This window comes from Nyctibius grandis, chromosome 10 (genome assembly GCF_013368605.1).
Source record: "Nyctibius grandis isolate bNycGra1 chromosome 10, bNycGra1.pri, whole genome shotgun sequence".
In the NCBI taxonomy this organism is placed as follows: domain Eukaryota; kingdom Metazoa; phylum Chordata; class Aves; order Nyctibiiformes; family Nyctibiidae; genus Nyctibius; species Nyctibius grandis.
This window is the reverse complement of record NC_090667.1, coordinates 21,410,516-21,433,122: the sequence shown is the minus strand read 5'-3', so window position 1 is coordinate 21,433,122 and position 22,607 is coordinate 21,410,516. Positions and strand designations below refer to the sequence as shown.

General features: G+C 36.6%; 1 protein-coding gene across 5 annotated transcripts in view; it reads left to right on the top strand.

Annotated features, from left to right (window-relative positions):
• Nucleotides 1–22,607, top strand: part of ARHGEF3 (Rho guanine nucleotide exchange factor 3) — a 137,837-nt gene that overhangs the window by 37,693 nt on the left and 77,537 nt on the right. For all 5 annotated transcript variants that reach the window (XR_011048835.1, XR_011048833.1, XR_011048836.1 and 2 more), the window contains exon 3: nucleotides 8,297–8,363. Coding sequence is in view for 1 of the 5 variants with exons in the window: in XM_068408707.1 (XP_068264808.1) it covers nucleotides 8,297–8,363 (67 nt within the window). In the remaining 4 variants the exon portion in view is untranslated. The remainder of the gene's footprint in view (nucleotides 1–8,296; nucleotides 8,364–22,607) is intronic.

Genomic DNA, 22,607 nt, shown 5'->3' with positions numbered 1-22,607 from the left:
GTTTTAAATAGTGTTGCCTTCTGTATTCAGTCCTTCTGATCTTTCTAAATGCCTGTTAGTGAACCACAGCTTCGCAGGAATTCATGTTTACCTTCAGAAAGAGAGCCAGATGATATGAATCCAAACAAAAAGGATTTTCGGAAAACACCCATTTCCTTTATTAAGAACATGATGTGATGGCAATTGAATGATCGTTTTGAGGGTGTCAGTAGCTTCTCTATAGGCTAACTGAATATGCTGTTTGGTTGGATTTCACGAACTGCTAAGGAATCCCTTGTCTGCTTTCTCTGGGCGAACGTTTTTGTTTCTGTCTAACCAGTAAGTATGCAATCTTGCTAAACTAAGTAAATTTCCCAGCCTTAGATTCTCAACGAGACCTTACTTCTACTTTGAAAACAAAATGGAATAGATTTATTCCCTTTCCTTGAGCATGAATATTGTGAGGTTTTTGCCCAGAGGCTTGCTTTTACTGATGCTCTCATGATGGGGGCCATTTAAGCATTACCATCAGATCTTTTTTTTCCCATGGACCAAAGGATCTTATCTGTATGGCTGACAGTAAGGTGGAAATGAGCAAATCTTTCTTTTTAATGAGGAGTTATTCTGTTTGTAAAGAATTCAGCATGTATTTGTGATACAGCAGTGGGATGGGGTGATGACTGAGAATTAACAAACATATTACTGTCATTTCTTCTTCCTAGTATTATTGAAATGCTATAGGAATAATATTAGGCTGCACATTCAAAGTGAGCCAGTGAATAATCTTTCTAATCTTAGCTCTTACAGTATTAATGAAACAGTGATATTTTGTTATAGAAGCATAATACAGGACTCTCCTCATCCTCCCCAGCATTGCTGCAGCTGTACCTTTGTCAAACAGCAGAAAAGCCTGCGTCCTCCTGTTGGCTGATAGCCAGGGCTTTCCCTTTCAGTTGTGAACAGAGTTCATATATGTCAAGGGGGATGCTTTTATAGTGGTGTATATCAGATGTAATTTATTGCATTAACCTGTGGTAGTTACAGATGAAATAAATTATGTTTAAAGCTTTAAATCAAGCCTGTATTTCTTCAGAAGATGAAATGTTACATTATTAGGAATATCTGATTTTCAGATCAAAATGTAGAACTTTAATTGGTCTTCAGATATTTTCTATTTCATAAAATTAATATTCATTTTTACAGGAAATTAATTGAATGCAGAAATGAAAAAATGCTTTTGTAGCTTCTTTGGTTTTTATTAGTGATGGGATATTTTATGGTGCTGTGCACTGATTCATAGTATAAATAAACACGTTCTGAAGAAAGCATGGGAAAAGAGTAGGTGTGGGACAGCTCACTGATACATGTACTCACTTCAGTATGCAGGCTCTCACCTGTGTGTATCCTGATTCACAAGGGCTGTTTTTCTTTCTTAATGCGTTTATGACACATAGTTCATGATAGTAGGGCAATAAAAGATTATGTTAGTATTCAGGAAGTCAGCCCAGATAGTAAAGACCAGTCATCTGTGTTTTCCCTGGTGGATATTTCTGTTTGTTTCAAGGCAGTAAGTGTCCAATCTTGCTCATCTAAGTGTTGGGTTGTTTTTTTTCCCCCCAGTTATCTAGCAGTAGATGATATTGGAGCTTGAAGAGCTCATGTCTGCAGGATTGCACCTTGGTAAATCAAACACACACACAATCTTTATGAGCTGCTTTGCCTTTAGAAAGAAAACTGTATCTAGTAAACTCTCCATATGAACTTAAAACTTTTCTGAGCCAAATTCTACTGTATTAGATTTGTTTTTTTGCTGCTGGAAAATAAATGAAATTTTCCACAATCGCCTTTTAGTGCCAAAATGCATAGGCCTGTATAGAAGAGAAATAGTATTTGAGATTTCAAGTGGAGGACTCAGTGTTTTTTATTAAGTAGGTCAAACCATTTTTTTTCCTGCTTTTACAGAACATTAATTTATTATCCATAACTATTGTTCAAAGCTAAAAATGCTCTTGCATATATCAGGCTTCACCAGTAAACCACTTTGAATTTTTTTTCTTTGTGTAATTTAGTATCACAAATATCCCAGTGTGTTACAATAAATGTGCTTTCATGGACAGTATATTAATGTATACTTTTGATATGTTGAGCAGATGACACTACAAAGAACACTTCTGAACAGTAAATAGTATTTATTGTTTAACAGTATTTTTGTAAAATATTCACAGCTGTAGTAACAACCTTTACTTTTGCAGATTGAAAAGACTTTTTACTTAGCACAGCTTGTCTCTAAGTAATTTGAGCTTTCCTTTGTTATCTGAGTGAGTATTCATGTAGATTTGTGAAATGCGCTTTTATCTTCAAACTGATGTAGCAGCTGAGTATTTTAAATAAAACACACACAGCTTGGATATTTGTGTCTGAAAAAATACTGTTGTAATCAGTGATTCTATGTGCAGAAAGACTGCAGGAACAGATGAAGATGTCAAAGTTACGTGAGCTTAATATAAACTACCATAAATTACAGAATCACAGAATCGACCAGGTTGGAAGACACCTCTGGGATCATCGAGTCCAACCATTACCCTGACACCACCATGTCAACTAGACCATGGCACTAAGTGCCATGTCCAGTCTTTTCTTAAACACATCCAGAGATGGTGACTCCACCGCCTCCCTGGGCAGCCTGTTCCAATGTCCAATGACCCTTTCTGAGAAGAAATGCTTCCTAATGTCTAACCTGAACCTCCCCTGGTAAAGCTTGGGGCTATGTCCTCTTGTCCTAAATTGTTCTTTTATCTCATCATTATGCTTTAAGACAGATAACACACTTTTTTTAGTAAATGTAATAGAAACTTTAAAACATGCAGCACATGTTGTAGTCTTTAGATTCCTTTATATACTTATTGATTGTTATGTAACTAACCTGCAGCACAGTAAAGGTTGCACAAAAAAACTCCTCTCATTTATTCTGAGAGGCATGTTAATTTGGTGTCTAAAAGTTGTGTCTGAATAAAGATTTCAATAAGAATATCTGTCCAACATACATTTTTATTATATCTACTCATAGAGTGTGTGTTAGGGAACCTAAACAGAAAATCCTGCACATCTTAAGGACAAAAGCATTATTTTATGACTTTTAATTCTTTTTCTTAGCATTGTCAACAAAATTCTGGGGAAATAGCTGGTTTCTAGCCTGAGTTTTATGCAGATAAAATCGTTATAGGTCATATTCAGTCTTTGCAAAAACTCTACAGTTTCACTGATCTGCCCTATAAATGTTATTGCTACTGGTGACAGGTGAGAAGAAAAGAATTCAAGTTGTACTTCAAGTTCCAAGGCAGATTTGGAATATGCTAGGTATATACTTACTAAATTCAACAGATGTAAAATACAGGGATCATTTTTGCAAAACCATTTTTAGAAGGATCAGTGTTTTGTTTCCAGACAAGCATTTATGATGATGCTGGTTTAATATGAAATACTGGATTTTTTTTTCCTGAATGCAAGCAGCAGACGGGACAACAGAAACATACGATATGACAAATAATACCTACTTCAGTCTTGATGGAGATGCATCTTTATTTTTAATTCAGTGTTCCATGGTGAAAAACAACTGACACTTATCCTTAATCCACTTTAAAATTTTATTTGAGTTTAGGGTAACATCTTGTTTTTATTTTATGAAAACTTCTGTACTACATACTTAGCTGTGGGAAAGAAAACAACAATTCTTTATCCGTAATAGTTATTTTTGTGTCATGGTTTATCTTGTTCTTTCTCCCCCCTCCTTTTTTTTTTTCTTTCTTTTTTCCCCCTCTTCACCTCCACAAGTAGTTTTCTTTTGTAAAGCTTTGCTTTCTGTTGGGCTGTTTGTAATACAGCCTTGTGTTACAGGAAACATAGGGAGTTGATTTATTGTAATAAACATAATAAACTATATAAACTAACTCATGGATACTAGAAGTTCTAGAACTTTCATTGATGCTGACTTAGGACTTCAAGTTATTCTCATGGATCACAGAATCTTGGACCTTACAAATCTTAAGCTGATAATTCACTATATGTTTAATTCAGTGGCCATTTACTCTCCAGGCTGCAAAATAGTGGTGGAAGCACCTTCATTAAAGATAGAGCCACAACTCAGAGGATATTACCAGTGTCAAAAGTTCCTGCAGGAATGAATGTTTGGTTCAGTAAAATTCCAAATTATCCTTATTTGAACAGCAGGATCACTAGGAAACTAGCAGGCAAGCAAGTCAGGATAGTTCAGGCATTCCCTGGTAAATGTTTGAAGGGATCTAAGATATATCTGAGCTACTAAGATGTGAGGATGCCATTTCCAGGGCTTATTTTGCCAGGGCTGGAGCTTAAAGATCAAATGGAAGATGAACAGTTAAAACTTCTATGACAGAGGAGGAATTTAACACACGAACAGATAGAGATGGCTGAAGGTTGAGTATCTTCACGGGCTGTCTTTCCAAGTGGCAGGCCTCCGCTTGCACTTTTCTCAGACTGGATGGACTTGGTTTCAGGCTTTTATTTCCAAGGTAAACTTTCCATAGTGATCTCAAAACCAAGCTCAGCCGGCAGGTTTGGTGACCCTCTCCCTCCCACAGTCTGAAGAGTTTCTATGTAGTCTCACCTTTTAGTCTTTAGTTCTTAAAACTGAGTACTGGGAAGAAAATGTTTTGGCGACTCTTAGCTAAATGAAAAAAGACCTGTCTGTAAGAAAGGTCAAGTATTATAAATTGCAGCTTTGAGATTACTGTTGCAAGTAATTGTAGGGAGGAACTCCTCTCTTTCCCTCACACATTATGTGCTTCGTTTTCTCAGCCATGATCTAGTCATGGATCTAGTCTAGATCATCTATTTGATGTATTTCAAGAGTGTTAGTCACAGTGCATGCAGTTATAGGAACCATCTCTGTCTTGTTCTTGACATCTGAAAAAGCCTTACTATAGTATTGGAGTAATTTATTTTAGACTTACGTGCCTTTAAAAATCAGATCTGCTTATCACTCTTAATGCCTATTAATTTGTCTCTGCTTTCCATCTTTGAGCTAATGTTTCAATCTGTTCTATCTGCTACCTACGGATGCCAGTGATGACTTTTATTATTGGTCTGGTCAGTAAATTATTTTCTTTCCAAACCGAGTGGGTTTAATACACTATTGATACAGTATCTCTCCTATCAAAGTGTAACATTTATTGATTATTTAAAAAATAGAATTCTTTGGTAGTTTTATAGCTTTATGTTTTTGTATTTAAAATACCAAAGAGCAATTTAGTATTTTAATAGTTTTATAATACAGGCTGTTTCTCAATTAGCTTACATGCTGCTGCAATTCAGAAAATATTTATCTGGTAAATAGAATGTTCAGAAGTAACAGTAGTAGTGCTCTGTAGAAAAAAGAGCAAGACATTAATTCAAAATGTATTTGAAAAAAATCTGCAATACTCTAATTCTTTTTCAGTACAGTTCTCACTGATGTTGACAGGCAGTTGGGAAGACCAAGAGATCAAACTAACTTTAAGGTAGTGAAGGACTAAACTGAAAACTGTAAATGAGGTCTTGTTTTTTGGTAGAAATATATGTTGTTACTTGAGGTGCGGTTGAGAACCAGTCCTTATATTTTACTTTGTTTTGATTCAGGGGTGTGTTCAGCTGAAAAATGCTGGTTCAGAATGGTGGTTGTAAACAACTTATGAATATGTGTAGCCTAGATCACTTCTATTTATGGGAACAGTGAGATTTCTAAAAGTCTTTCAGCAAGATATGAGGACAGTAGTTTTGCAATTGTACTATCTTGATAAGTTTGAGATGGGCTATATGAAAAGGTTGCTTGTAATGGGAAATTAAACTTGATGTATTCACTGTGTTCCAGGCTTAAACTTTGAATACCCCAGATAGAAAATAGGGTAGTAATAGCCAGGCTAGATGCATAAAAGTGAAAGTTTCTGAAGAAATTATGTAAGGTAGTGCATAGGGGGGTAAATGAGTGTAATGCTTCAGCCTAATTTCTGCTCATGAGAAGAGCACTGCATACATTAAGTGAAAAATCAATTTACAAAGAATTTTGTTTCACCCGATGTGTGTAAGATCAGGCCAGTAAGTCATGGAGGAACATACAGTGACTTTGATATGCTTAACTGCCTTTTTAATTAACTCCTTTTGGTAAAACTGGCTTGTTTCATTAGGTTGCAGCATTTAAGGCTCTTTAATAACACTACAGTAGTATTAAAAAGAAAGCAGTTGGCATACCATTGTGAAGAATAGAGAGGTATATTCTTACCAAAATAAAGTAAGGTTCTTGATTGGTCAGATAAGGAAGGGAGATACCTATTGTGAGAACGGGCAAAATGTACGTTTAATATTGTCTGCTCTCTGTAAAGACTGGATGTTGTTGTGTAGTCTGGGATGCTTTCAGTGAGTGGGAAGGTTACAGATTGAGGATAACAAATGGTTAGTCGTCAGTTGTCTTCTAGTGGATGGCCTTCAGTTTAGTGTGGATGAGTGATACAACAAACTTATTGCTTATTACAGAGTTCTCAGTTCTTGTTACAGGTTGATTGTGGAGAGAGAGAATTTTTAATGAAGTTTTCATTTCCCTTGTAATTGCTGTCTAAACTGTCATAAATCCTGATATATTCAAGTCGAAATGTCTTTTGTTTCCCCTGTATCCAGCTTAATTAAAATGGAGCTAGTGCAATTCTTAATAAACTAGGAAAATAAATGCATTAACACCATTAAAATAGCAAAGAAAAATGCAGAAAAGTTAGTTTAAACATGAGATTTTTTTTGAAAAGTGACTAAGGAGTACAACTGTATAGAAAGCGCTCAGTACTTTTTGGAAAATCTAACTCTGGTTCTAGTGTGAGATCGTCTGTGTAACTTGCTCTTGTTGATCACATTTTTCTCTTTTAATAATACAGTTAAAGTTCCAGTGAGGCCTTTGGGTTAGAAATTCAGTTTCATAATATTTTAACCTGGAAAGCTGTAGTAGGAGGATTTATTAGTGGGACAGTCTTTAATGCTGAGGTCTGTCGTGTGCTGCCTTGTGCTTTTTAATGACTTTATCAATGTGCTTCAAATATTTATATTCTTTCTGGTTGGCTGGCTGGTAGAGTGAAAAACTGAGAAGGTTTACATCTCAACCTTTGATGTTACAAGAACGACTCAATTGTCATTATTATAGTTTATTATTTGCATTATGTTGGCATCTAAAAATGTCTACTGTGTTCACGGGTCAATGATGTGTTTTAAAGCATCTATCAAGAAAAATGTCTGTATACCAAAATAGAGAAGCCAGAAAAAAGTCAGGGAGAACTATTGCTATTCTGACTCTACAGGAGAGAAGCTGGGGCACGATGTGTTGGAGTCCTTTAGGAACTGTAAGCAGCAGGAACGACTCCCAGATCTTTCATGTGTTAGTCCAGTGCTTTAACTGCAAAACATCTGTGCTGTTATTGTTGGATGGTGAGATTTGAGAGGCAGCCATTTAATTTGATATTTTTTAACCAAGTTTTTGTATTCATGTTATTATTTATGATCGCTTCTGTAATCTGTGTAATTGCATGGTTGGAGTTGCAGTGTGCTCAGCACTTAGGTCCTGCTGACAAACTGTTTGTTGGTTTGGTGTACTTAACAGGTCAGTCAAGCTTTGATCTGACTTCATGTGTAAAATCTCAGCAATGTTTGCCTACCTTTGTAAAGCAATTTAAGATCTTACTGGTGAAAAGCACTCATTAATAGCGAAGTGGAGAATGCTATGGTTACTTTTCAGAAATAATTGTACAGCGATAATTATAGGGTAGGAGAAAGGTTTTGGAATGAGTAAAAACTGAAGTCAGCTTCTCTAGTGTCACACAAAGGTATGGCTGGCTTGCTTTACCTTGGTGCTTTGCGTAGCTTCACTGTTAGGGTTAAAGGCTCTTTGGTGTCCCCATCTAGTACAGCTGGCAGGTTGCACCATCTGGCATCACATGACATAATTGCAGCTTCATAGACCCACACTGTTCAGGTCAGGGTTGTCTCTGCTTGTTGAAAATCAGTAGGAGTAATACGTTGTTGTCAGACATCAAGTCAGTGCGTCTGTGAAGGCTTGGAAGGCTACAGTGTCCCTTAGCTCTCAATCTGAATTAAAACATTTAACTAAACTGAAGAGAGAAACCTGTCAGAAGTACAGCCAAGGAAAATCTAAGGTGGTGTGGTACCTGAAGCCCATGTTTTTCTTTTCTCCTTCCATTGTGACTCTGTTACTGATATAGAAAATGCGACAGCTGAAAATGTAAACACTTTTCCTTGTCTCGTCTTGCAGGCAGAAACAACAACAACAGAACAATTTTTCCTTGTTTCCTTCTACCAAGGGTTGGAATTTCAGAGGGGTAAGTTTGGTGTTTTGTTCATACTCTGTAACATTCCCTCCTGATTCATTCTTGCAGTGTAAGTTTGTCATTAAAACATGATCTGTCAGTACTAAAATTATGGCAAAACAATTATAAAATTGAACTTTTAATTTTGTGACTTCCTAAAAAAACATCTTTTGTTTATGTGATTGGCTGACTTAATATGTGGGGTGGGGGAGATCATACAGTGTGATTTTAAAAGAAAAAAATATTGGTGTGTTTTCATGTATGAAAATAAATCAGCAAAACTGAACAGACATGTATTGGTTTTTAAGTGCTTGTTTAATATAGATATTTGTAAAGTTACTTATTGAAAGCTTGTATAGGTGAATGTTGCTGAAGTACAGTTAGAGAATGATAACAAAAATTACATGGATTTCTTACAAGGCAGAAAGGACTAGGTTTTATATCTGGTTGGTTGGCTGAGGAAGGAAATACAGAAGCATGTGTATTCCCACAGTAACTGAGTGAAAAGGTAGATGAAAAAAGAAAGCAAGTGAAACTGACAACCTTAATATTTGCTGGTGGTATCAAAGGTTTTTATTTGTGTCTACTTCAAGCTTCAGAGGTGTGCTTCTTGCCTGGATTAATTTTTTCAAAGAGTCGTGTTGTCCCTCCTCTGTCCCCTATGGCCTGTGAAGCCTTCTACACCATTTGTTGGAAAACTTAATGTGATAGTGGCAGTGTTCAAATGGCTATGGTGTGTTTGCCATGTGTGTAAGTACTGTAGCTTGGGATGCAGTCTAGGAGGAGGAGTTATCACTACATGTTGTATCTAAGTTGTAGTGTTACTGCAACCTTTAGGTCAAAGGAAGGTCTTTTTTACCTTGCAAATGTCATTTGGTACAATAAACAGTAAATTACCATTACTTGTAATGTGGACTGACATACTGAATCTGAAGAGTTCAGTTTTGTATTCAGGAGACCATATAAACGTGTTTTCTCTGAGCTTCTTCCAACAAAAGATTTCAGTAGAAAGATATTACTTAAATGCTTTGCTGAAAGGGTAAATGACGTTGATAGGTTTACTGGTCTGTGTTGGTCATAATATGCTAAACTTCATTAAAATGAAAAATACTTTTCACGATATCTGATACTGACTCTTGCATTCTAATTTGATATTTTAAATAGAACATCCACTATTGTTTACTGTGAGCTTTTTATTTTCACCATCTATTTCTTGCATTACACCACAAAACTACAGGGATGAAGTTGTCAGCATTACAGAGAAAATAGTTCCCTCACAACAGCATTGTCAAGAATGCAAGGAAACTAGCAACAACCTCTAATCTGTAGATGAGTTATAAATTTCAGAGCCAGTTTAAAAGTAAAATTGACTCTAGCATTTCTTCAAATTCTCAATTATGCTGGAAAAGTAGTTGAGGAAGAATGTTGTAGATATGAAAATAGTAGGAAGAGTATTGTAGATGAGTTGTAGCTGGAGTAACAGCAATCCCAAGTTCAGAGAGCAATAGCCCAATGGGAGTAATGGTCGGGGCTGGTAAGTGTGGCAGCATGAAGTCAGTGATAGAAGCTGCATGGCAGAGGTGGAGTGGGTTAATACATGAAGAACAGAGAACTGGGGAGTAAAAGACTTCGGAATCAAGAAGAGAAATCAAGAACCTGAAAGGAGATAGGAATAGGTACTATTTATAGCCTGATTAGAGAAAACAGGCACCGAGTAAAGGACTTTTAAACTGCTTCCTTCATGTGTAGAAATGAAGATTGGTGGGAGTTGTCTGCCACCTTGTTTTTAAGGAAACTTATGGGACACTAGCAGAGATGTCAAGTTCTATAGTTGTAATATTTCATAGAATGCATAGTGATTGACAGTTAATTGTTTGACATAAACTAGTACATCAAGGAAAGAACCTGTATCAGTTGCTCACTTGATCTGTTTAGATGCTGAAACCAAGACAGTTGAGCACTGGACAAGAGAGCTAAGTCTCTGTTAATGTTTGCGTTGTGTCAGCATCAACTTTATTTTAATGGATGGAAAAACTGTGTTATGAAAAGCCCAATGAGCAGACTTGAAGTCACAAAGGTTTTCATATAGATGGTGAATGATAAAAGGTTAACTTTGATGTCTTTTCTCAAACAGGAGTAAAAAATTATTGGGTAAAAGAACTAAGTTAATGTTGACAGTGGGGCAGTGTCTTGCTTGAGTATGACAAACAAAACTCTGGAGCTGACTTATTCATAGCTATGGTTTGCTAACCATCTATGCTATTTCTATATTACAGACTATAATACAGGATCATTTCAACAGTCACAAAAAATAAAAGAGAAGGAAGTGGTTAAGCACCAAATTACAATGTTGTGTTCATCTACCTATTCTCACTTTGCAGTCAAGTTGACTGGTTTTAAATGTCTCTGTATCATGCTGATAAAGTGGGCATGTTAAAGCATCCTTGAACATACACCAACGTAAACCTCAAAGTAAGATAAGGAAGGCCCAGATGCTAAGCATTTACCAAAGAAACTCCTCTGCACTTCTCTTTTCCTCTCCTTACTTAAATCTGTTTCATCAGAAGCAGCTTTTTTCCATGTTGAGCAACTCTTTTGAGCCCCATGGTTAGAGATCATATTTAATTCTCTCAATGGGGATTTCCATGTCAAGATGATATAATTTATGTGTTTCTACCAATGCTGTTATTTTTAGATAATGGTAGCAGTTACTTCCACAACTTTGGGCAGTGTTCGGGTATCAGTGGGGAGAAGGGAGTTTATTTTGATTTTTGTTTTGTTCTTAAATAAATCCTGGTTTAGATTAAATTTGGGCTTAAAGTTACCGAGCAGTGCAGTCTCTGCTATATGCTCCTCCTGCATATACATGAGGCATCAGATTAATTTGATCTTTGAGGAGATTGTATAGTCAGGTGTCCAGTAAAATAGACTATTTTGGAGGGAGAGTATTTATAGTGAAAATTGTGATTTTAGAGGAAGTAATACAGAACCTGTGGAGGCAAGAATATTGCAAACTAGAGGGACCGTGTAATGGGAAAACCAGAACATAGGAGATTAGGTGGTGGATTTGGTACTTGGAGTAGAAAAGGAATAAAGCAAAGGAAGATACTGGGTATAGGATTGGAGAAGGGAAGAGGAGGAAGCTGCAGCTTGGGAAGAGAGATAGTCAGAATGGGGAAAGCGAAGAGCAGTGAAAGATGCAGTGAGAGAGAGTGGAGAGGGATAAAGTATGGAAATGGAGGAAAGCTAGTGAGTATGAAAGCAGAGAGATGGAAGTATGAAGTGGAGGCATAAGTCTTGTGTGAAACACTGCAGGTTTATCAGTTCAGCCTTTGCAAATGCTGACTCTAGGAAGATAAAAGGCACCATGTGGGTGGGGAGCAATTTGTGGCCAGGGCTTGGTGAGGACAAGAGGCGTGAATATCTGATGGGATGGGGCAATTCAGAGGCAGGTCGATAACGTACACAAAGAAAAGAACAGCACAGATCATACAGAGATTGGTATTAATCCTATTTTTCCTTTCTCTTCTGGTTGCCATTAATTCTCACTCTTTTTCTTCTCTTCTCCATGCCACCCTTCCCTTAAAACCTTGATGCAGATAGAAGACTCCCAGCACCAATGTTTGGTGCTTTTACATAAGAGACAGCAGTTTAATATGCTGTGCCTAGTGTCTATGGAAATAATGCATTATGTTGCCATGTAGGGTGGGAAACTGTTTTAGTTAACAAAATATCCCATCAAATGAGATTATATTTGTACAGTTGTGCACACATAATTAGAAGGTGTCGGGATTAAAGCTTCTGTGGTTGTTTGCTAGTTATGATACAGTCTTGAGCTACACACTTATGTGCTGTTTTTTTCCATAGTAAGAGTAGTCAGGCTTATTTATAAGAAAGTTCTGAATTCAAGAAGACTAAGAATCTCTCCTGAGGAGTTTCAGATTACAGCTTCTTTACCTGTCTCCCCTCCTGCTCCCTTAAAATCACCCACTTCTTGTTTTTGCCAGCAGGATAATTTTCTAGACTGCCTTAGTTATGTAAATGGTGGGCTCGGATTACTGAAATTCTTTAAATTTTTTTGTCTAATGATGCGTTTACATATGTTTGCAAGAGCAGTGGTACATAGCAGTTCTGCTGTTCATATGGTGATGCTTCAGATGGCTATGAAGAAACTGCCAGACAATCAAAAAAAAAAGTGGTTAGCTGTTTAATGAAGTGTATTGGGGGGATTGTAGGCATAACTGAAGAGGATGTTGGCTTTGTCTCTGCATATCGCTGATACTTCTCTCTACTGTTCCACAAAGAGGTGGCATCGTTTCCTGCATATTTTAAGCAAACATCTGAACCTTTATGTTCGTTTCTCTACTTTTTTTTTCCCATACACACCAAATTTGGCTGAAGAGCTTTAGTGCTAAAAATAAATAAATAATGACATCTAAACCAACATTTTCTACTTGAAATATTTTGAGGCATGTGTTTGGTGTGCATTTGCCTGAAGATTGAACATAATTTACTGCAACTAGGCTTCTTCCTATTTCCTCCGGTTTTGCTTCCTTTTTAGTTTTGCAAAAGCATTAACTAACCAAGCTGCAGATGCGGTCATCTGTCAGGAAGGCTGATCTAATTTATGAGAAGCTTCACATATAAAAATGTGCTAAATGTGCTGAAGATCAGTTTTAGATGTGTAAGTGGTTTCTTTGCTAGTTTTGCTGCAGGTGTGTTTGTGGGGAAAAAGCTGCCTTTCAGGCCAAAGGGGAAGAATTCCACACTTTTCAGACAGTATTTACAAAACAGCGTGTTTATTTTGTGCAGGCTGGCAGACTTCAGTTATTCCCTTCAGGGTGCATGATTCTAAACAAGATAAAAGTTGCTAAGAGAGAAGTTTTTTCCTAGTTTTAACTTGATGATTAATTACATAAATTACATAATTACATACTACCACAGAAAGCACCTCTTTACCTTTGCTGGATTCTCACTGGTTTTACTTGATGTCTGTATCCACTGATACTCATTTGCTTAAGAAATGATGTTACCCGTAACAGACACTTATTAGAAGTGGTGTCAAACAAGTCTTTATTCATACTTGTTGAAGCAAAATTATGCACTAATGCCTCTAGATCAAATGTGCTTAAATACTATTATCTCATAGTATGACCAATATGATTTTAAAACAGAAGTTATCGTATACATTAAAAAGCAGTTGTGGTTTTCTGTTATTTTAATGTATGTGTATTTTGTGTGCACAATTTAAATGGCTTCCTCCATAGAGGGGGAAAAAAGTTTACTTTGTATAATTGAAAGTGTAGCTGTGAGTGGAATAATTACACCTATTACGATTTAACACAGAAATGAGTTCCCTCATGTGTCATAGAAAGGCTCCTCCACGCGGGGGAGTCCTGCTGGCATCCCTGCTCTCCCACGCCTGCTCTGGGACTACATGCTCATCCATTGCCCTCTCTGGAGAGTCCTGTTTCTTCTGTCCTCCTGTAGTAGGTTAAAGAGATGCTGGGTGGATCTCTTCCTCGTTCTTCTTACAGTGGGTTGCAAACTCTTCTGTTTCAGAGTTTAATTGCCCCAGCACTTCTTCTCTTTTACTCTCTTTTGTTCAGGCTTTCTTTTATTCTGCTTTTGTGGAGGTGCTGCTGTGCCTCTGTCCAGTGTTGACCTTTCTTGGGCCAGAATGTTTCTGATACCTGATAGTAGAAGTGGTAAGAAGGAATTCTGTAAGTCTTTCTGCTTTAATGTATTAGAAGATGAATGCTGTCAACATAGAGCCTGTGTAATGAGCTTAGTAGAAGCTGAGTTTCTCTGGAGCCTTGCAGCTCGCTCTTTGAAGCATTGCAGGAGCAGGGAAACTATTTCAGACTTGACAGCAGCAATGTAGGGTGCTATAGAAGCATTAAAAACTCCCTTCCATGATACACAAATTGTAGTTCAGAAGACTAGAGCTTATAAACTGTAGCAAGTAGACACTGATTTTGGTTTGTAAAAGAGCTGGTTTTGATGTCTCCCTGCTTAATCTATGGGCGGAGTTTTAAATGTTTTAGCTTATTATTGGTTTTGGTTTTGAACAAACCATTGGAACTGTTGTTGATTAGTCACAAGACTAATTTCTCTTGGAACGGCAAGGTTTATGTTGGCAAACAAATAGAGATGCTATCAGAAATTCATTGTGTGGCATTTGCGTAACTGGATAGCAGTCAATTCCATCTGCAGTTCCAAAACACACATCAGAATTCTTGTGTTCTCTTAATGTATACACTGAATTTAAAAAGCAATTCAGTATGACCAGCTAGACAGTTTTGAAGAATTCAAGAATGTATTATTCCAGACTGATGCGCTGACTCAGTATGGTTTAATTACCATGATAATTTCTGTCCACAATGTGTGATGTTAGGTTAGTTATGTCATGTCAGAATGTTTTATTTGAAATTCCAGCAAAACATGATTTGTTGACATATTAGTTCTTAGGTCTGTGATAAATGACTGTATCTTTTTGTAGGATCAGCGGGTAGTGTAAATTACAAGGTCTTCACATACAGTAGTACTGCAAAAATCACGAACATGCGCTGGAGAGACATCTATGAGTTGTTTATAAGTGGGTTATTTATAAAGGGGAATGACACAGGCTGGCCTTTAGACTTTGCCAGGTTTCTAGTAGTTTGGGACTCAGGTAGAAAAACCTGTGCACATTTTATGAGCTGTTGTTTCCTGTGCTGTCTAGAGAGTGCTCCAAGGCTTAGGATTTTGCAATGTTTTCATTAACTCAATTCAGTAGTTGCTTTGTTAAACTTCCACAGTTTTTACATCTAAAAATCATCTATGAGTTAAGTATGTAACCATTAAACCTTTCCAATTACCTAGTTTACAGGGCTACTTTCAAGTTAATTACATGCTAGTTATATAAAATACACTTTAGATATGTTTCTTGGGGCAAGAGTTTTGGGGCATGCTTACAGAGCCATTGGCTAATGCATTCTTGAAATGAAGAGACTTTCATAAGCTTTTACATCTGCAAGACTTTTCCATCATTATTTGTATTTTAAAGGGTAGGTATTCTGTTTATTAAAGCTCAGTTATTCAATTAATATTTTGAGGTTTTTTGATAATGAAAATAGTGTGATATCCTCCATTTGGAAGGATTTCTTACAATTTCTTGTTACCTTTTAACAGAATAGATATTTTCTTGAAAAATACTTTATGCAGTCATTCTGTTAACATTGTAAGGCTTTATTTTATGGATCTTTGTAAGTGCTTTACAACAAGTTTATTTTTGTTCCGGGTGTGGTTTGTTATTTATAGTAGAAATATTCCGTATATGCTATAAACCCATCACACCAGCGATTTTGCGCATACAAACAATACTGAGCTTGAAGCAACATGTGATAAAGCAGATAGGTCCAATTGTCATTCTCTTAGGCTAAGTTTGATGTTCTGTTATATAGCAGATTTCCTGTCTTTAATCATAGATTGGGTGTTACCTTGTACTCCTGCTGTCATTTACTGTTCTTTTCTTTGTTCAACAGCAGATGAACTTGACCCCTGTTCAATTTAACTCAAACCAAACTCTGTCCGTTTCTTTGTATTTGTTTCCCCCCACCCCACCAGTGGCTGCTCTTGGAGAACACATGATGTGAGATTACTATTTCCTATGACTTTGTTTCAAAAACTTGTAATGGTTAACAGGGTGATGCTGTTGTCCAGCTGAATTTGATGCCACTCAGTCTGAGAAACCAACATTTTAGAAACAATTTTAAATGATATATTGGTATTTTATTGATGCTACACTATTTCAGACAAGCAATTGTGTTTTAAAATGATTAGTGGACGTGAATGCTTGTATGCATGGACTTTAATTGCTTTTTTGTTTGTTTTTACTAGTCATGACGCTTGCAGTAGAACTTGGTGTTATTGCAAACTGTTACGAAGATATGCTATTAACATCACCCTTCCTTTTTTACCAAATCGTTGTGATGGTTTGTTGTCTAATTTCCTAGTGCTTATACTGTAAAAACTCACTGATCAGTCTAAGTTGATTGTGAAAGTTTCCAATTTGGCAGTGCTTAGATAGTACTATTTAAAACTATGGAGTAAGTTTAAAATAAAAAGTAAATAAATGGGCGACACATTTGGAAAAGGTTGCAAAATCATTATTTGCAGAAACAGTTGGGAAATCCTTGGTGCTGTACTAGAGGTTTTATTCAAACATCTGCCTCTTCATCTCCAGTTCCACAGGGTTCTGATTTAGGTTGTCAAGTTGTACTTGTGACAGACTAAACAAAATCTTTTAAGGACCAGGAGAGAAGGAAAACCTTCTGAAAACTTCTGGACTTCTAAAAGAGCTTATAAGCAGTCCTCAAGAGCCGATGGAAAAAGAAAAGGAAATTTGAGTTTCTCCTGATGTTTTCAGGCATTTTGAGTAGGTTTGTTGGTACTTTCTATGAAGACTGCTATTGATCCCAAATGTAAAAGTGCTTTCACAGACAGATTTGCTCTGAGATGTCTCAGTCTTAGAATGAGTCCTAATTATTTTTAAACTAAACATAAGAACAAGATTCTTCTTGAAAGCTAATGCTATTTATTGTGGTTAGATCCTACACAACAATTAAAAATTATGGTCATTTTTTAAAATCTGACACAAATGCATAATAAGAGCGATACAATGATGTCTTTTATTTATAGCAGCCTGGAAACAAATTTTGTTATTACAGTAGCAATCGGAAAACAAGGTCTCCATTTTGCTAGATATCATGTAAACATAATAATAAACTGTTCTTTGTCTAAAGAATTTGTGATCTAAATGTTTGCAAGACTGTACTGTAACATTTCTTAAATAATACTAAATTAAATTTTTTAAAGTAAATTCAGATCCGTTGAAGCTCTTAAATTCCACTCGTGATGTCAGACTTTGTAATTCCTGGGTTCTGCTACGTGTTTTGAAATGGGATATTAAATCTAATGGAAGATCCTAACATGATTTGAGGTAATGTTCTAAAACTCTATAAAATGCACACTTAAAAATATCTGTTACACTGCTTTTGATTCAAAAATTGTACACTGGTGCTGTCACTCTCTAGATTGGCTTTTTTTTAATGGTAAAGTTTTTCAGAGAGAGTTAAATTTAGCATCCTTAAAACACTCATAATGCACAATGAGAAAACAGTTTCAATCTGTCTGTGTGCCAGCAGGCTCCTCACTGAATTTGAAAAGTTTATTTCTTTTCCAAGCACTGTTTCAAGTTTTCAGTGGTTCCCAACCTTAAACATCCTCAAAAGAAGTAGCCTAAGTTTCAGCAATCCCTGTGTCCTCTCAGATGCTTCCAGTCCAAAGCAAACCAGTAGCCTTGTGAAAAGGTCATAAAATGAGAGCAGTTACACCAATCCTAAGAAGATTAGATTGCATGCCCTGACTGGAAGGATACTAGAAGGTGAGAGAGGAAAATTGCAGTGCTTTCTGGGGGTGCGCAGTTGGACAGTGACTGGTGCAGTTTGGTGTGACACTTGCTTCTGGGCTACTACAGTCATATAAGCAATAATAAAAATAATTCTCTTCTCAATGTCTTTGGAAACTCGTGACAATCTTTCGTATTCTGAGAAGCAACAGCTTAGAGTCCTCCAAAGCGTTATGTCTGGGAGTTTATGTGAGATAGTTTGTATTATGGGAGATGGGATGGGCAAATTTGGAAGCCTTGCAGAGAATTTGCTACTAGTGAGCATCTCTCCCAGCTCATAGAAGGACCCAGGTCAAGCCTCTGTATCTCTGACTGATTGTAACCACAGAATTAGGAATCAGTTGACACAGCCCGATGACTTCTTAGCACATGCCAGTTAGCAGAGGCCAGTGTTCCAGCCTGTGAGGCATTATGCCAGGAATTTCAGTTAGATGAAAGACAGTCAAAGGCAATCCAAGAGGTGATGTCAGTAGGTACCTTAAAAGTATCTTCTAGGCTGGACAAAAGCAGGACTGAAACAAGTATGTTGTCTCTTAAGGATTACTGTCATGCAAGCTTTTGCATATTCTCCTGTTTAATTAAATTCTTGTGACCTTTTATTGTCTTGTCATAATATTTTGTTGAAGAGTGCAGAACCTCTGTTATTTGCACAAAAACTTCAGCCACTTCATAGCGTAATTCTTCAAGTAAGTTACTTTCCTCATGCCACTGTCACCTACTGAAATAGATTAAAGCGTCAGAAGTTGGTTTTTTTTAAAAGGAATATTTCAGTAGGTTGATATCTTTCTTCTGAGTAACAGGATTTTTTTCAATAACTGTTTTTTTTTTTTTTTTTAAATTTGATATCCAATAGAAAACTTATCAAATGCCAACCTTGAGGAGACTTTCCTCTATTACCAGTAGGTAAATCGAAGAATGGGTTGACTGCTACACAAAGTTTGAAGTCAGCGCCCTTACAACACAGTTTCTGAACAGAGGGAGATAGCTGCAGGATTTTTTGAATGGCCTGGTGGGTGCATGTGAACCTGTATTTAACTTGCTTGCGCGTCTGGACGGGAAGAAGGGAATGGTATACATCTTCCTACCATGGTACTTCAGATGTGTATGTTCCCCTTCATTGTACAGTTAAACATCCTAGTTGCAGTAGTAGGATACTGCCTGAAAGAATGGTTTTATTTACTTATTTTCTGTTTTTTATTTCCTTACTTTTGAGAACTATAGAGAAGAAAGCAACACTGAAACTGCTTCGGTAGTTTTGCTTGCACTTTGCTATGCTTTTGACAAGATCAGCCAGCAGAAGATACTTGGAAACTGACTGTATACTGTTGGAATAAAGTCTTATCATGTGCTTGTTGTTATAAACATTTGGCACACTTCAACCTTATGCCATCCCAGTCCTTTGGGCATTTTACAAGTGAGAATACTAAGGCAGGAAAGTTTCTCAGATGAAGTGTTGTCAGATATTTTTTTGAATTTAAATAATGAATACTGCGTGTTCGTTCTCTGTTCCTGTAAACCGAAGTTATAGTAATATTTAATTCCTTTTACCCACAGTTTTGTGGATGTTTCTGGCTATTTGATCCTGTGTTCACGTGCTGTCTTGTTTCATTTCATGTTTTATTACTGCATTGGACTCGGCAGCAGTGCTATAGCTGCACAGAGACCAAATGAACAGCTTTCATATATTTATGTATTTTGAATTTCTCAATTATGATTTCTTGACCTCAATATTTTGAGGCAATTGCTGCCTGGAATCTAGATATGATGTCTTAGATTTCCTTCCTTGGTACATGTGTGGGTTTTTACAATAGAAGTAAGTTCAAGCCGCACTTTCTTTCAGGTGGATGCTGTTGATGTTGCTGTCAACAAAGTGCAGAGTAGCTTGGAGCTGACTGATGCAAAGCTGCAGGGAAAAAAAAAAGCAGATAAAATGTTTTATTTACTCAGAGGTTAGAGAGCAGTTTTTGCCGTCCTGTTAGTCTGTGTTGATTGATACAGGTAGGGGGGGCAGACTGTTTTAAACGTTGTTTACTAGAGAAAAAGGGAGAAAAAGTGTGGTTGGCCAATCTCATGCCTGACACTAGGCTGAAATCTGTGGTATTTGCCTTTAGGCTTCGTAAATTCCGATGGCTACTGAGACTGAAGGTTACAGGTGACCTAAGAAGTAGTGCAAGTGCAAATATAAAGAAGCAATAGCAAGTTAAAGTGTTAGCATGTTATGGTCTCCAGGAAATGGAATACGGAAATCCAAATGTTACCAGGAAATTTGACTGAAAAATGCCTGCCTCCCTAAATTCATTTTGGGTGCAATTTAAGACCTATGAAATTCATAACACTTCAAAAAAAATTGCACTCCTATATTTGATCCTGGGTGAGCGAGTACCAAATTCTGATAGCAAAGGATTAGGGTTTCCTGTGATGGGGTGAAAGATTGATTAAGAAATAACTTAGATCTAATGACAGCATAATGACAAGTTACTAAAGAGAAAGGAAAGAATCCTTGAAAAAAATTTGCAGGCTTATATATAGAGTTTATATGGATTTCCTTCAAAAAATAAACTGTGTTCTGCTGGAAGGGTCTGCAAAGAAGGCGGGTAGATTTGGTTTTAGCTCATCTTAAGGCAGGGAATACAGGCCAACAGCATTTACAGTACCCCAAAAGGGAAATACTTGAGTTATTTTTTAAAATCTTGGCCTAAAATGTCTTGTTGAAGATTCTTTCAATTAGTATTTTCTGTCTGCAGAGAGATCTCATGGCTCTTGTCAAAGGAATTGGTTGCTGACTGGTATCAGTTTCACCTTTTATCTTCTTCCTCCAAGCTCAGCAGAAACTTTTTATTCTAATTGAGTTTCAAACTGATGAAAGATTGCATCAGCTCACTAAGGACCTGTTTTCTTTAAAAATGAAGTTTTAATTGCTGTTAGCTCACTTCCCAAACTCAAATTTGTCTTGACATTCTTGCCTACTGGAAGTATGCAAAATTTTGCAGCTGGCAAAAACAGTTCTGTGTTTGTAGATGTGACCAAGTCACAAGATTGAACAGGATAGGGACAGATCAAGAGTGAGGTGTGAGGATGTAGAGTATGTGATGGAATTATCTCTGCGTGTGTGCATAGAGATCTGTACATAGGTAAAATAACTTATAGGATATAAGATATTTAATAAAGAGTGCAATATTACTACCAATTAATTTAATCAAAGGAAAAAGGAGATAACTTTTCAAAATTACTTTCATTGTTTGCTCAGACATAATATCTTAAACCTTCATATTTATTCATGTTTGACTTCTTAGTGCATGCCCATTTCTCATTGTTTTTCTCCATTTTTAGACTGAGCTATTGACCTTATGCTTTAAAGAATCTTCAGTTACCTATAAATCATTTATTAAAACAACTTTTGAAGCACTTCTCTTAGAGTGGAATTCATCCTTAAGCGATATGAGCAGATGAAGCTCTGTTGATTTAGAAGTAGAATTACTCAGTTGCAGCAGCTAAAGACCTGGATGAAATGAAAGTCCTAGATTTGCCTCATACTTTTTTTTCCACGCTTAAAGTATTGTGGAATACCTTCACTGTAAGTAAATACCATTATTTATTACACAATAGATACTTATCTGTGATTTCTTTCAGCTTCTGGTAGCTATGACTCCTACTTGAATCTCCTTTTAAACATAGAACCAGAAAGTGTGTAATACTGAAGGTGCTGCAGAACACACGCTTCATCTGCCACAGGTTTAATAGCCGGCCCAGCTTTAAACCGTGACAGAATAGAAAATATTTTAAAAGGTAAGCACTCAAGGAACTTTTCACTGTGTATTTGCAGTGTGTGTACAAAGGATCAGAAAAGTTCCAGGGTTTTACTTTTCCCTGTATTTGCACTTGTTCTTTACATTAGAGTCCACATATGCTTTAAAAAAGAACCAAATCTCATATATCTCTCAATAGTTCCTTTTTACTTGTTTCTGAGGACAAGTTTCACTTGCCCAAAATAGTTAATTCTGTTTGTGATGAAGGAAAGATGTAGGAAGGCCATTTTAGATACCTCATTTTTTCTTGCTGTATAAAGCGCTGTGTTTCAATTGCTTGTGATGATTATGGATTCCATTTTTCCGGGTCAATATTCTGCATTGTTTTCTAGCTAACTTTGGTTAAGGGAAGTTGATATCTATGTCTAGATTTTGAAGAGGGCTGCTCAAATGCACATTGAAACTAGTATATATGAATCATATGCAAATATAAATTTTCATGTAATGTGTGGGAATTTATGTATTTTGATAGCTTGCAGATGAGCACCTCATGAAACTTAGCTTTTTTGACCTTGAAGTAATGTAACTTAGTATGATGGCCAAATGAGGCAATTAACTGAGTATCTATTAAAGGAAAATATGTACTAGAAAGTGCTAGTGACCTACCTGGCAGTTTGAGAGAGACCACTGAAGGCTCATTATTAGCAGGTTGGTCTCTTTCAGTCATTCTTGTCCGAAGAATGATCAGGCATGCAAATATAAGAGCTCTCAAGGAAGCATTATATTTAGCAGTTTGGATTACGAGTCTGGAACCTAATCCTGTAAATTCACTGTCTTCAAGTTCTCAATCACATTGATGGCCAGTGTGTATGTGTCCATGGAGTCCTTGGAGGAGGACATCTGCAGTTTTGAAATTTCAAGTGGGCTGGGAAATTTTATGTCATTGAAGTAGCGACAGTCTTGTTTGACATTTTCAAGGCAGCAATAACTTTAAGTTGAATTGAATGTTTTCTTGATGCTTAAGGTATATAGCTTTCCAAACTCCAGTGAAATGAAGAT